The 16,870-nt window shown below is 34.0% G+C and overlaps 1 protein-coding gene across 1 annotated transcript; it reads left to right on the top strand.

The window, feature by feature from the left end:
• Positions 1-8,252: 8,252 nt before the first annotated feature.
• Positions 8,253-15,741, top strand: LOC149082110 (uncharacterized). Its single transcript, XM_089235619.1, has 3 exons — positions 8,253-8,404; positions 12,770-12,990; positions 14,606-15,741. Exons 2-3 carry the CDS (start codon positions 12,789-12,791, stop codon positions 15,310-15,312), a joined length of 909 nt encoding a protein of 302 aa, XP_089091745.1. The 5' UTR covers positions 8,253-8,404; positions 12,770-12,788; the 3' UTR covers positions 15,313-15,741.
• Positions 15,742-16,870: the final 1,129 nt, after the last annotated feature.

The raw sequence follows: 16,870 nt of genomic DNA, 5'->3' as shown, positions 1-16,870 counted from the left end.
GATTTTATAGAAAACTTATACGTATAAAACAAATATAAACTATATGCATATGTTTCGTGTTGAATATGGTAAATTGGTTATTACTCATAATTATATTATGCATAATTATCAATCGTCTCGGTAAGTTTGATAAATTTTCTTAACATTTATCAATTTTATCGGTGATTGTGCATAATTCCCGATATAGCTGGTACGTATGCTGAGTAAGGAAGACATCATACGGAAATGGGCACCACACTTGTCACTTTCTTCCGTACTTGAAGAGTGATGCACTAAACATATTTTGATATAAAAATTGAATTAAATCAAAATATGTGTCGTAAGCATGAAAAAGTTTCATTGAATTATCGTCAGCATTGCAATGCTAGCTTTCTTCACATTCATCAGCATTTTTAAACAAAATCAACATCACCGATTGAATCCATTACGGAAAATTCAACGACAAGAGTCTGACACGAGTCAGTGAGTGAGGTATGACCGAGTAAGTTAGTCAGTAAATAATACAGTAGTTAGTGAGTGAGAGCAGAGTGGTTAGTGTTGGTGACTGAACGAGTGATAGAGAGTGAGCGATCTAGAGATAGAGTAAATGACCTAGTGAGCGAGTATCATGGTATCATCACCTAGTTGACCTAATGGACCCAAATTGAGCGACCTAGGGAGAAAGTGAGGGACATAGGGTGTAAATTAGCGGCCGGCCTAGTGAGAAAGTGAGGGACCTAGAGAGTAAATGAGTGACCTAGAGATTAAGTGCATGACCAGATTACTGAGAGAGCGATCGAGTGACATAGTGAGCGATAATGTGAGTGAGTGAGTGACCTTGCGAGCAATTGAGTGACCTAGAGTGATCCAGTGAGTGAGTGATAGAATGGTCTACTTAGAGATGCACTGACTGATCTGATGAGTGAGTGAGAGTAAGCGAGTTAGTTCTAAGTGACAGGCCGGTTTCGCTTATTAATTCACTCACTCGTTTACTCGATCGTTCATTCATTTATGTCGAACTGATGTCGGTAAATTTTCCCAGCGATCAACTTTCCATTCGATGAATTTTCCGGCGGGGAATTGATGGCCGTACCGTTACACATAATCAACGCTACATACGAAAAATTAGCCGAATTTATCAAACTTACAAAAATGGTAGAAAATTATGAATAATAACCGGATTTATCACATTTACCGGTTAATATAACCAGTCGGTTTATAATAACGAGTTATTATGCGTTAATTCGACAAATTGTTCTGAAATTTCTGGCATGTATAAATGCCTAACATTTGAAATTACACTTCCCAATGCAGATTCGGGCACGAATACTTTTAGGAACCGATAAAAAATTTGAAAAGGAAGAAAATGTTTTTGATGAATCCTTGTGTATGTACCGTAAAAAGCTACAAATGATTTGTAACTTTCCAAAATATTATACCTGATTTGTGCAATACATCTGTATGAATTTTCGTGAAAATAGCACGTAGCGTACATATATTCACGGAGATTTGATTCCTATCAAAAATCTGACCCTCATCTCATTGTTTTTTGCACATAACTTGCGGCATCTTCAACCAATTTTTATGAAACTTGCAGAATATTTGGCATTATACATGAGACACCTGTAAAGAAATTTAAAAGCTTAGCAATTCAACGTTCAAAGAGATATCAGCGTTTCAAGGGAGTGAATTTTGATTACGCATGCACAGAAAGTGCCAATTTCATGTTTTCATAATTTCTTTGTCAGATACATATTGTAACTTATATAAAAACTCTGGTTATATGTCACGAAACATATTTCGAGAAGTCGACGATATATATACAGAGAGCTAGTTTAAATTATGTACTTTCGGAAAGTAACTGGATGTGAGATGAGGGATTTTACACAAAAATTGGTGTTTCAATAATTTTCTGGTATTTGATCGATTTCGCGAATTAGGCCCAGTACTGTGCAAATAAGCGGAGGTACGTGTCTGGTGCTACATGAGGGAAATGACACACGTGCATGATGTGACACAGAAAACAATCGAAATATCGATTTATAGAGAATCTCTTATCATCCAGCTACATTCAGCAAATGACTCAAATTACAGCTCATTGTATGACCGTCATCTTTCTGAATTTTCACGACATCCAACTGGAATTTTCATATAGGTGGCCTATAAAATTGGCGCGTGCTTAATGAAACCCATTTACTTAAAATACTCATATTTTGTCAAATATTGTATTTTTACATTTTAAATTTCTTTAGGGCATGTCTCATGTATAGTGTAAAATTTTCTGCGAGTTTAGTAAAACTCGGTTGAAAACGTGTCGCGTTTTAAGCAAAAAAACTTGCGATGAAAATTGGAATTTTTATAGGAAACGTTCATAAAATCTTCGCAAAAACACATGCTATTTCCACAAAAATGCTTGAGCAAGTTAATTATTCTGTGAAAGTTACAAATCAGTTGCAGTTTTTTTTTATACAAAAATTGATCAAAAATGTTTTTCTAATATTTTGTCGATCCTTTAACTGCTTTCGTGACTCTTTTTTCTCTGTATACAAGCATAAAATCTTCATGATAAAAATTTCATAACAATTCGTTGAATATATTTTTAGAAATTTGAAAACTCTCTGAACTTATGACTTATGGCGATATACAGGGTGAATCTGGCCAATTCTGCCAAACAAAATACAAATACAAATGAAAGGCCACAACAGGTATGTCCAGCAACAAAATGTCCAACGAGGTGGCTCAGAAAAAAAGCTCATAACAAAGGGGGTGATAGATGAGCCCAAGGGGATCATGAAACAACCTACCAACCTTGTCCTATCTTAAACCGTTTTCGAATTATGGTGAATAATCGGTTATGGAAAAAAAAATGCTTCATGTCTGAAACAGACAGAATTTGTGAAGTTTCCGAAAGACCTATACGCAAGGTAAGCACACATTTGGAAAGAACAAGCAAAAATGCTATAAGGTGAAACCAATTTCATTGAAATATCTGATTTTGATGACAAACTACAAGCGCTGAAATATTGGCGAAGTTCAAAATCGAATTGTCGCCAAAATTTTAATTGCCAATTCGGCAAACACCCTTTAGCTACAATCAGTCAAATTTGCTAAAAAAAATTTCCCATTCCATCAGCTCCCCAAAAGAGCTTATGATAACTAACTTATACTACGAAGATATTTAACATCTGGCTGATGCGAAGATATATTTAAGAAAGAGAAAAAATTCAGCTGGGAACGATTGAGATATTCGGTTCCCTTTGTAGTCTAGTGCGTTCACCCGGAAAGTGAAAGACGTGGGTTCGATTCCCCGCACAAGAGCAGTTAAAATTTCTTCTTTCCTAAATATATCTTCGCATCAGTCAACTGTTAAATACATTCTTATGAATAGCGGAGAGTGACATCATCGTCGGATAACGTATAGTAATTTAACCAGAAAACCATTTCAGGACAAATTTGGTTTGTTTGCAATACATCACTGAAAATTCTATTTTGAACTTTGCCAAGCTTTTAGTGACTAGCTCGCTATTAAATCCAGCTATTTCAATGAAATTGATGTGACCATATAGGATATTTTTTGTATTTTCCAAATGTGTGCTTAGTTTGTGCGTAGGTCTCTCGAAAACTTTACAAATCTGAGTTTTTCAGACTTCACGCATTTTTGTCCCATAATCGATTATTCACCATAACTGGAAAACGGTTTGATACAGGACAAGGTGTGTCTCATGATCCACTCTCTTGGGATCATCCATCATCCCCTTTTCTTTGTCAGAATAGGTTGGATTTACCCTGCATAGTACACTATATTGCCAAAAGTCTGCGTCCTTTTTTGGAGTTAAACATTCTTTCCCGAATTTCTATAAAAATACTGGGCAAAGTGTTCAGAAATTTCGGTCACGCGAACTCTATACTTGTAATTAAATACGGGAAAAAAAGCCCGTATATGATGAAAAATGAAAATGATTTTTAACTTTCAGGAAATATTGTACTCACTTTGTTCAATACTTCAGTGCATTTTTCATGACAGCAGCACGTATATATTCAAGAAGACATGAATGTTTTCTGTGAAAATTCCAATTTTCATCGTAGCATAAACACATTCATTTGTCTCCAGCCATCAAGATAAAACGGTACAAGTTAAAAAATTTACAATTAAATTACAAATTCTACAATATTTTAATATACGCTGGTAATAAAAGCTGGTAATTTGCATGTTTTTTGCTTACAACATGCGGAGTTTTCAAGCAATTTTTATGAAGCTTACAAATTGGCACTACTCATAATACCCTCTGTGTAGGAATCGCAAACGCGACAATTTATTCGATGAGATAAGAGCATTTTTTTAGTAAATGATTTTTCATCGCATATTTATGAGGAAAACATTTTTTTTTATTTTTTTCACATTTTAGTTGCCAGATATATAGTGCAACTTATATAAAAATTTCAGTTGGAAGTCGTGAAAATTCAGAAACATATACTCGATGTCGTGAGCTGTAATTCAAGTTACTGTCTGAGATTACCTGAAGGATAAGGGATTTTTACAAATTGGTATTTTTCGATTATTTTATGTTATTTGATTATTTCAAAAGAAGCCCACAGCTTTATGCAAATTGCGAAGACAAGTGTCTGATGCTATATATGAGAAATGCTTGAATATAACACGCGTATGATGCCAAATTCAGGAAACTTCGCGAAATAATCTAATGCCAGAAAATAATCGGAAATCCGATTAGTGGAAAATCCCCCCCCCCCTCATCATCGAGACACTCTGTAGCCAGTAACTTAAATTACAGCTCCCGATATCGCGTATGTCTTTCTGAATTTTCACCACATTCAACTGTTATACAAGTTCCATCATGTAAATAAGGGCAACGAAATTGTGAAAAAACAAAATAGATATTTTTAATGCATATGTGAGATTGAAAATAATTTATTAAAAATGTTAATATCCCAGATTCTAAATTTCTATGCAGTGTATGACATGTATAGTGCTAGATTTTCGGTGAATTTCATAATAAGTTGCTGAAAACTACGCATGTTATAAGAAAATAACATGGATCAAAATTGGAATTTTAATAGAAAACATTTATATCTTCGTGAATGTACATGCTAGTCTCATGAAAATGCACACCAGTATTGCACGAAGTTATTAAAATATTTTGTAAAAGTTACAAGTCACTTGTACCTTTTTGTCATACAAGACTGATCAAAAACCTTTTTTTTTATTTGCTCGATTTTTTTTTTGTCCCTTATATGCATTCGTGACTAAATTTTTACTGTACATTGTCAGTAGAATTATAGGGTTCATGTGGCCGAAATTTCAGAATGATTTGCCCAGTATTTGTTTAAAAATTCGAGAAAACATTTAAACTCTACAAAAAGGACACAGACTTTCAAGAATATATGTTCCATATTTATTTTAATCCACTGAAAAACGGCGAATCTAATAGACTGTTCAAATTACCACTGAAAGGATTGACTTTAAAGTTAAGACCCCGGTCCAATTAAACATGATTTAAATAAAGTGCGGAAATGTCCAAAAATGATCAAATTCGCTATAAATCTAATGTTAATCGCATAATCGAATTATAGTAATAAAAGGGTTAAAAAGGTTATGACATCAATAATCATGTAGATACATATTTATCCGTAAAAGGTTTAAAATGTATCTATGTATGTGAAATGAGATTATCCTCTAAGGCCGGGTACACACTGGATCTATAGTATGATCGGTACAACCTGAAACTCCAGAAGGATCGGTTAAAACTTCGAACTTCAGGTTTTTCCTACAATTCTTGTAGAGTTGCAGAGAGTATCGCTTATATTATATCCATCCAGTGTGCACTTTGCCTCAATACTAGCTTGAATACGCCAAAAAGGGCCTGGTGAAATATACTTAACTGTTTGAGAGGAGTTCGTTTCACGGAAGATGATTATCCTCATTATTGTTTCTAAAATTTCTATTTTATTCAAAGGTCTGAATCGTAGAATGGGATCAATTTTTTCATATTGTTTCCCGTTGTCATCAGAACGTCAAGCACCCTTGCTTGAGAAACAAACAATGTATAAAACTTGGATTCTCATTTAACTTTTATTATGTGTTCTTTAAGGGGTCTCATACCTTTTATATAACATGATGAAAAACAATATACTCAATTAGAAATACCATTGTAAATATTATTTTATCATCAATTTATTTAAAAAATTTAGTACACATATATATATTTGATTATATATGTTATCTGATACTAGTAGAAAATTTCACATATCTCATATACTTGATTTTTTGCAAATTTTCAGAAAAGACATTATTAACACCTCGCACGCATGATAAAATATCATGACATTAATGTAATTGAATGATACTCTATTAAAAAAAACTGTTCAGGGAGTAAAATGATGAAAACTGTTGAAATGATGAGAAAGACTCTCAATCTTATTTAAAATTAAATTTCGAAGCTAAAAAAGTGTTCTTTTCTTGTAATCCATGTATTCATGAATGGATCTCAAATCGTTTTCGTCATTTTATAAACTAAAATTTCCTTTATTTTGAATCAATTAAAAAAAAAAAATTACATTGATGCCAGGCTATTTTAGCATGTGTGCAAGGTGTTAAAAATGCATTTTCTTTTTTCAATTTACAATAAATAGGAACAGTGAATTAGCCATACTTGGGACAGAGGCCTCACTTGGGACGATTAGGACTTTTTCGTTGGCCTAATACGTTGGTAGTTCTGACGCATGTTGAAGGTTACGTTTTAAAACAAGTCATCATACTTGTTTGTTGTCGTGTTAACTTTTCATGATCATGAAAAGTTTTTCATGTGTTTTTTTAATCTTGAAAATCGGTAAATTTTTTCAATACTAAGCACGTTACATGAATTACAAATAATTACATAGAAATGGCCGTAGATGCTAGTTCAGATGGGCAGCTGTTCACGATCCATTTTGTTAGAACTTGGTACGAACATAGGTAAATGAGATGAAAGGAATTTTCAATCCTCTTAGCATTCACCGCGATCGCTACACTTTTGTCCTCTATAGCTTTTCCAACATTTCAATGTTCTTTTTCGTGTCAACCAAAGCCGCTACACACACTAACGTTTTCAACTTTGTTCACAAGTTTTTCTAGTTCAAATTTTTCTACCTTTCAAGTTCATTTTTCTTTTTTTCAATGTGTGCTGTGATGTGTGATATGTTCTTACCAGAAAACATATTGAACGTTGTTGTACAAAACGTGTTTTTGTTATAAACATTTTGACGTTATTTTTCATGAATAAAATTATTTCTGAACTTTTTTTACATAGTCTGGTATTGTGTGACGGGCTAAAATATTTAGCCCGTCACAAAATAAAATAATGGCACTTTCCCACAATAGGGTACGTCCGCATAACTTGGGACAAACACTACTTTATTTACTTTATTTTTTTAAGCACTGAATGGGCACCCAAAGTTTTCAAATTATCAGTATCTAGGGCCCAGGCACCTTTCAGAATGACTGTATTAAAAAAAATATTAACGTTTCATTGAGTGCTTGATTTTTCAGTGCAAAGTTCAAAAATTTCCCAAGTACGGGCCCTTGACTATATTCATAATATGTAAAACATTCTGTTGGCATGCATGGGATAGCATTTAGAATCAAAAACATGTGCACCAAATTCTAAATAAATCAAGGTTGAATAATACTTTTAATGTTATTTTTACTAGCACATAGTTTCACACCATGCCGAAAGGTAGGAGATCCCCACACCTTCTTAATCGACTGAACCACAAACGGCGAATCTAATGGACGGTATTCAAATTCCCACAATGAGAGAGTTAACTTCAAACTTATTAATTGGATCCCGGTCCAATTATTATCATTTAAATAAAGTATGAAATGACAAGAAAATGATCGAATTCGCCATAAATCTAATGTTAATCGCATAATGGCATCATAGTAATATAAAAAAACGACAATAGGTTATGGCACCGCATATCATGTGTAGATACGTACTTTTCCGTAAAAGATAAAAAAATCTGTATGTATCTGAATGAATTCGTTCTCTAAAAGGAAAAAGGGTTTTTTTTTCTTTTTCGTCACGCGATCTTGGGTTTTCGTTATTCCACAATTATTAATCCTTTTCAACGGATCGTTAGTCTTCAAGATTATACACATTTCAAGGCTTTTTTTGATCTTCTCCATTCTTTACCCACACTCCGATTTATATATATCCTCTTAATATAATATTTGGTACAGTTTTTCTACTCCGTGCAACACTGTCATCTTAGAAATTGGGGGAAGAGAACAAAATAAAAAAAACATATTCTGTGACGTTTCGAGTCACATGATAAAACTTGGTGTCACCCTGACCACACCCCTCGCATAAATGGAGAACAAATTGTCAAACACGATGCCATAATTTGTGATATTCTCTGTGACAGCCGGGTGAGTAAATTTACTGTCGAGTATTCGTCATGCATGGATATTGTTTTACGTAAAGGGGTTTCCTACCTTTTAACATGGAAAAAAAAACTTCTGTAGCAGCTATCCTTAGAAATATTATTTACCCATTAATTTATTTCAAATTTTTTACGCATGTATTTGATTAGATACTCTGTATTACGCAAAAGTTTTACATATATAACACCGATACTTAAAATTTTTGCAAATTTTCAAGTAAAATGTACTTCTAACATGTTTCGTGCATTATAGAATAGCATGAAATGTAATAAAAGTTAATCTAAAATAAAGAAAACTGATCAAGTTCATAAAATGCTGAAAAAGATAAAATTCTATATATTGAATCAATCTTATTTAAATTCTTAAATTTTTAAAACTATCCTTTTTTATAACCGGAACATTTATGAATGGATCTCAGTCTTTTTGTCATTTTATGAACTGAAAAATTTCTTATATTTTGAATAAATTTTCACTCAATTACATTGACGTAACGCTAGTTTATCATTTGCGCAAACTGTTAATAATGCCTTAATTTCTGAAAATTTGCAAAAACAATAAGAGATATGTAGAATTTTGTAATGGCATAGGATAGCATTTAAATATAACTGTTTCCCACATTTAAAATTTAATCAATGGCCAATTTGTACCTTTTAGCATAGTTTTCACCATGTTGAAAGGTAGGAGACCGCTTAAGGGAGTTGATTGACTAGTTCATTTTCATCGATTGGTATTCCAATCGTAAATTGGCTGAATAAAGCTGTATATTTCGGTTGGATCCAATGGTTGTTAAATGAAATTAGAGGCGACGGGTATCGATGCCGACATTAATGAAGTTGAATTAAAAAAAAAAAAAGATTCAAAATACAGGAAAAACAGTTCAGTCCATAAAATTATGTAAAAGGACTGAGATTTTGTTCAATCAATCTTTTAAACTTGAATTTTAAATTTTAAGAAAAATTATTTTTTATAACTCAAATACTTACGGATGGATCTCAAATCTTGAGTCATTTGTGAAATGAACAATTTTCTTTATTTAGAATTAATTTTATTGTTTAATTTCATTGACGGCATGCTATTTTATCATGAGTGTAAGCTATTAAAAATGTTTTTGTTCCTTTTAAATTTGCAAAAAAAAATAAAATATTCGATATATGTAAAATTTTGTACTAGCATAGGATAGCATATACAATCAGATATATGTTTAAACAATTTGAAATAAATCAATGGTTAAATGGTATTTTTAATTATAATTCAACTAGAGCATAGTGTTTCACCATGTAAAATGAAATATATTATTCCATTTGAATACATTTCATATACAATTTGTAACTAAAATTGTCTGAACTATGTTTAAAATTCCAAATTTTAATGTCTAGGGATCACTTTGAAAGTTCTAAAAATCTATGGATTTTTTTTCCAATTGACGAAAAAAATTCTATTCATTTTAGCACTTAATATATTTTTTTTCAATCACCTAATTTTTAGGAATAATATGATTCAATTTTTTTTTTTTTTCAATGTTGTTTCGATAGACAAGGGAAATTCCATAAAAATACGGGAATTTGGTTTTTTTTTTTCATTCTCAAGAATCAAAAGAGAAAATACAAGGGGAAAAAAAGGAAATTGATCAATATCTCTGAATTCGACCAATAAATGATTAATCTGTTTTCAATTTCGAATACAGAACAGACCAAAGTAAATACAGGTTTATCGCAAAATACTTTTTTATTCTATATTACAAAGGTTTCCAAACGGTGGAGCGCGCTTCCCTCAGAACCCAGTGGAGCTTCCTTTTCGAGGATTTAACCCCTTTACTATCAGGGACGTAATATTCCGTCCAAATGCCAGTGGAATAAATTTAGTCCAGCTGACTGTTCCTCCAACCTGTTTTTTATTCATCGCATTATTGTAACCCTATGAAACAAATCTGTGTATGTGATGCCCCTTCCCTCTGTTCGTGGTGGATCGAAAAATCGAAATGTGGATAAAAGAATCGGCTTGAGGTGCAAAAGTTGTCTTTTAAGCATACTAGCATAAATGAATTTTTTTTTTCAATTTCTGTTAATTTCTTCTGATGCCCCAAGATACTTAAATGTTTGCCAAAAATCGATTTTTATGCAAATTTTGAATAAAAAAAAGAGTAAAATAATCGATTTCACATTGAAAATACTATAGACAGAGAATGAAAAATCATTTGTTGTTTATTATCAAATGTACAATATTATTTAGTATAGTAAAAGTTGGAAGGAATGGTGAAAATGTTCATGCCATACCCAAGCAGTTGAAAGATGCATTCGCCTAGTGTCTGAGACGTCGGAAAGTGTGCGCGGAGAAGAGACACGACTTCATAGTAAATGGGATAAAATCAAGAAGCCATATCAAACATTTTAATACCAAAAACATAATATGTAAATCTTCAAATTAATACAATTAAAAAAGCCATTATATAACTTTTATGACTTATTGCTTTCATTTTTAAATTTATACTTCATGTATTATAAAAATATTATTATTCATAAGTTTATGCTTTAATACCTTAATACTCTGCAAAATTTATAAACATTTTTCATTAATTCACAATTTTTAATACATTTTCATAAAAGTGTGGATTTTTAACTATTTTTGGGGCGCTTGGGCCACCAGAAGATACGAATGAATTTCAATAAGTACTGTCCGTACTATATTCCTCCCCACCATTATAGCTTCTTTTCTTCCTTTCTTTCTTTCCTTCTCTTTCTTAATTTTTTTAAAGTTCTAACAAGGCTACCATATTTATCGCCTATATGTCTGATACAGATCATTCAAATTTTTTAAATCCTTTTAACACTTTGATTTAATTTTTATGGCAAAGCATGTGTAGTCCACCCATCACGTGCGAGAGAGAAAAACAGATAAGTGATTGAATTTAAGTGATATTTCTGCATTGGTTCTTCTATATTTATCATACTTACCAACTTAATCGGGAATTATGAACAATCACTGGTAAAAATGGCAAATGTTGGAAAATTTATTAAACTTACCGAGACTATTGGTTATATATTAAATATATTTCCGATTTGTCACATACCGTAAAATATAGATACACGTTCACGCCTTCATCTCAATAACATAGTTTTTGCAGACAATAGTTTGAAGCATCTTGCTCGAAAATTAAGGAACTCTTACGTGACATTAACTTTCCTACGAAATTTACAAGCAATAATTGCGGAACTTGTGCAATTATTGAGGAGCTTATTTCAAAATGGAACATTGTCACTATTTGTTTCCCCAAAATGCACTTTTTAACGTTTATGAATATTATAGGGATAAGCGCTCTATATATATCCATCTTTTTTCTTTTCATGCACTACGGCTTTTTTTATCTCTCGATAACGGACACCCATGGCACCGAAAATTTTGTCCGCTAACGAGGAGTGTCTGTTAATGAATAGTACGATACATTGAGTCCCGTCGATGAAATTCAAAATTGTGTCCGTCAATAGGGGTGTCCGCTAACGGGCGTGTCCGTTATAGGAGGTTCTATTAGAGAAAGATCATGTTTGTTATGTTAATGACGAGAGGGTAATAAGGATGGCTTCCTGGGCTAGTTGAAACTTTCTGGAATCACCGGGTGACGTAGAAACTTCCAATTTTTCGAACTTGACCAGCTCCAATTTGAATCGAAAAAGTTAACATTTCCACTATAATTTTCTTTCAAAAGTGAGCATTTCCAAAATTCAAATGAGGATAACTCTCTCGAATGAAGAACAATAGATATCAAGAAACACTGTATTTACTTGTAAATACTCTTCTACCATTACTATATGCTACATGTTGGGCTATTTTCGACTTTTTTTTACCTTTTCGCTATCTCCTTTGTTACTTTTTCCTATCTACTTGCTATCTTCTTTGCTACCTTTTCTATCCACTTGCTGTCTTCTACTGTCACGTACGTATTGCTTCTACTGTCAATTTAGAAAAAGTGGAAATGTTCCCTTTTGAAAATAAGCTCTTCAATTCTAAATTGTGTAAATGTTTGGATTTTTTTTCCGGTGAAACTTTGTGTTATTTCCCCCACAAAAAATGACTCAAAGTAAGTTAATGCTCCAATTAGTTTTCTAAGGAACATTTTTAAGGATGTTTCTGATCAACGAAACGAGGAAAAACAAAAATTATTGAAGTCCTTCTAATCCCTTGAACACATTCAGACGCTAATCCCCGTGTAAACGTTTCAGATATTTATTTATAAAAGTACGAATACATTCATAAATAACAGCACTTACTTGCTAATCGCGTTATATGTAAGCAAAAACTCGCAATCATTGTCAATGACCATCGGTATTATAATTGCTTGTCTCAAAATTCTTGAAGGCATCATCGTGACAAGAAGATGAAACTGAACGGGAAGATCACGCTTCTGATCCACGTGCTGGTGCTTTTCGTCACCTTGTGCTATGAAGTCCCTGTGGCCAATGGTCAACTGATGAAACATACTCATGGTGCGGTGGAATTTCTTCTAGCAACTGGAATTTTAGCAAAACTTCTGGAATGGAGGAAGCATGCCCACCACCACCACCAAGGACGTTCGAAAGGTGAGAGGATTTTCAACAATTGTATCCATGAAAATTTTTGAGACACATACATAAGGAATTTTATTAATCCTTATGCATTTTTATGAATTTTTTCTGCAGCAGGGGTGTACAACCTTCTCAGTCCCCTGAACCACCATTTTCACCGCTGGCGGGTCACAAACTTGTACAGGGTCTTTAAATGGTCGACCTTTAAATGGTCACAAAAAGAAAAATGTTATCAAACTTGGTAATGGTTTACAGGAGGTAATGGGATTCAATTTTCGCAAAAAAAAAAGTTCAGAAAGTCACCACCAGCGGGGAGTGGCGCTGTATGGTACATTGTAAAACGCAATAAGACATGAAAAGACATTGGTTTAAAATGTTTTTAGTCGTTTCTAAAACGAAACTGTTTGTGGTGCTATGCAAAATCGCAATGCTACATGGCTTACGGCAGGAGGAATGCAAATTAAAATTATGTGAATGCGCTGGTAGTGAGTTTTTGAACTTTTTTTTTTCCGGGAAAGTGAATACCATGACCTCCGGTAAACTATTACCAAGTTTGCCATTTAATAAGCTATATTAGCTGTATTAGGTCCAGTAGTTTTCCTTTCGTGAGCATTTCAAAGTGGATTTTCATTATAAAGACCCTGTATATACAAGGTGACTATACGACCCATATTTTACTGGACGTTCCCATAATTTTTTTAATCCTTTTTTTATAAAATTTCCAGTTTTTTCCTTATTTTAAACGAGGCGCATTCGAATTTTTGAAATCAAGAATTAATATTATTTTCATAACTTATAAGCTATATTAGGATTTGGCAATTTTTTGGCGACAATTGACCATGTTGTGTATGGATCGCGATTTCCCATATTTTTATGAAGGAAATATGGTCAGACAAGGTATTTGTCGTATTGTGTGTATTGCTACTTTTTTACCGGAACACCTATCGAAGGCCGGATGATAGCATTTGGCACGTGGGCCTGAGGTTGTACACTACTGTTCTACAGTACTAGAAGAAAGGTAAGAATGACACTTTCAATTATCGAAAACAAGGACTTTCCCGGCTGGTTTGCCCGTGGTGTTTTGGTCTTTAGACACCTAGAGCGACAGCTCAACCGTCGTCCATCTTGAAATGGCAAAACTAGTTTTTTGTTCAAAGTGAAATCTAATAATTAAAAAGAACGGGATTTGGACTGACGCCGTACTTCACTCAAAGATGATGGATAATCCAGCATTTTTTAAGGAACCCAGCTGTTCCCTATTCTGTTTTTCTTTTGACGCTATGGTGGCGGCTCTCCTTGAACTAAAGGCAGACTTATCCGCCATCTTTGAGTGAAGTTTGTCGTCATTATTTAACTACAGCCAATCTCTGTTCCTTATCCTGATTTTATAATTAGACGTCACTTTTTGAAAAAAAAGCTAGTTTCGCCGCTCGCTCAAGATGGAGGACGATGTGAATCCGCCCGTCTCTCCAGTTACCTTAGCTCCACCTAGTGTTATTTTTTAACTGGAAACGTTCAAAAAAAGATTGAGGAAGGAAAGAAAACACTTTCAGGTTTTGTATTGTGGGAACAGAATTTTCGAATTCACAAACTAAAATGTTTCAAATGCGTTTTTTGTTTCCGTTTTTAGCTCGCCATATCATGCACGCAGTTCTGGGAAGTTTCAGGTACCCGAGGGCGCACGGATCGTTCCGCTCCGCGGCAAGGTATCCTAGCGCCCAGATGCTGAATGAAGCAATCTTGGATCCCCAAGCATCTATAGCCCTAGGATTACAGGATTCCGATCTCATTTTCAACGGCGACACACATCTCCTTACAAAATCACAGTTGCTCTTACCGTCCTCAGCCAGTTCGATTCCCGTCCTCCCATCCGGCCAACTGCTATCCCCAGAAATACAGCTCATGGCAGCCCACCTGGAAACGCAACAGAAGCTACTCGCTGCAAACCAAGCAAGAAGCATCCTAGCTGCTCAGCGAGCGAGGAAGTATTTAGCTCAACAAGATGCCAGGAAACTCATGTCTCGCGGACGATCGAGGCATATTATGTCTGACCGAGAGGCCAGGCAGTACGTGGCTTCGTCCAAGAACAACAAGGAGGTGCCTTCATCGGACTCTCGCCAAAACGCACAAGAAAGGCAAATGATTCTGGAAGATGACATCGGGGATTTGATAGCCGCTAGCGAAGCTTTTATACCATCTGAGCCCGAAGTATTAGTTGGCCATTCTTCTGCGACACATCCAGCTTTCCTCAACCAAGACGATTCCCAATATGTGGCCTTCCGACGACACGATTTGCCATTTTTCGATGACGAGTTCCTTATGAGGTACCTGTTATAAAAACACTAAAATCCCCGATTAGGGATTTGACAAAAGACTCGAAAAACAAAGAAATCGCCGAAAAAAAAAAATCTGAAAACATTGTAATGCCAATCAAGCCAAATACTGACGAGTCGGCGCATTCGGTTCCTCAAAAAGAAAATTGGCACTCGAGGACCGATTTTTATGTTGAAAACACTTATGTACACATGTACTAGGGAATACATTTCCGGTAGCCAAATGCATCACAAAAAAAAAAAAAAAATCGCTCAAAATTGATGCTCATCCGTGTACCTTTCATACCTTATGATTCTCAAGATGCGTTATTGCACAGAAAAGTACGAATTATACCAACAGAGGAAACGAATTGAATCTAAATATTCCATGTTGTCAAATGTGTCGTTCTAGCTAAAAATTTCGTTAATGGAAATAAAAATACATTCCTCTGTTGTACTAGTGTATTCATTTAAAAAAATCATTTTTTTCCAATCAATATATAATTCATATTTTATCAAAATATTTACATTACTTAAAGTAGGGTAGTTACCGCTATGAACGAAATCAATTGCACTTATCGAAAAGAATGAATTCCTTAATATTCAGAAATATATAAAAGAAATGGACACCATTGAAAATATTTATTATATGTAAATAACACCGGAGATTTTTATTCCGGAATTTTTAGAGAACGGTAGATATGAATTAAGGCAACTGACTATGTTCAAACGAGGGATTTTTCGAAAATCGTCGGAAACTGTTTCATAGATTTTTATTTGAAACTAGCTGTTAGCCGCGACTTCGCTCGCGTGAATTTGGTAATCTGGAAATTCTTTCTTAAGACCCCTTTAGGGAGTGAATTTTGAGAAATCCCTTCTTAGCGAGTCTTTGCATCATAAGATGAAGATACTGACCAAATTTCAAACTTCCAGTTTCAGCGGTTTTAGCTACATAGAATTTCAACCCCTTTATGACCCTTCCCCTTAATGGTAGAATTTTGAAAAACCACCTTAGAGTGAGTCTATGAAATAAAACTGACAAAAATTTCATAAATATAGCTTCGCAGGTTTCGGTTTGGCGTGATTCCTCTATATAACTATTGAACCCTCTTATAATGCCCCTCAGGGATCAAATTTTGTTAAACCCCGAGTCGGTCTTTACATCATAACATAAAACTACTGACCAAATTTTGGTTTTAAAACTTTAGTGGTTTTGGCTCGGCGTGATTTATCTGTATCAACTTAGAACCCCCTTATGACCCCCTTAGGGGTCGAATTTCAAAAACTCTCTCTTAGTGGGTCTTTACTTTAATATATCGGCTCGGCGATGATTAATCAGTGAATCAGTCAGTCATGACATGTGTGTGTCATTACATATATACAGGAAATTTTTTACCCAAAATCAAAAACTGTTTTATTTCTGTACAGGCATAAGTAAAACCAAAGTTATACAGGGTGTCCTGTAAGTGTTAGCACGGTCTTTATCTCATCAATCGTCCGTCGGTAGAGGTATGAGTCTAATTTAAAAAATGCGCGAAATGTGTTCAAAAATCTTTCTGTACCAGTTTTGAGAGTGTAAATAC

This window comes from Pholcus phalangioides, unplaced genomic scaffold (assembly GCF_987345545.1).
Source record: "Pholcus phalangioides strain wild (caught in Gottingen) unplaced genomic scaffold, Ppha-v1.0 ptg000009l_1, whole genome shotgun sequence".
Lineage (NCBI taxonomy): Eukaryota > Metazoa > Arthropoda > Arachnida > Araneae > Pholcidae > Pholcus > Pholcus phalangioides.
This window is presented reverse-complemented; position numbering and strand designations above follow the sequence as displayed.

Bases quoted from the DNA above. Each gene is read 5' to 3' on its own strand.
- LOC149082110 (XM_089235619.1), top strand. From the start codon at position 12,789: ATGAAACTGAACGGGAAGATCACGCTTCTGATCCACGTGCTGGTGCTT. The intron at 12,991-14,605 runs GTGAGAGGATTT...TTCCGTTTTTAG, and splicing joins CCACCAAGGACGTTCGAAAG to CTCGCCATATCATGCACGCA.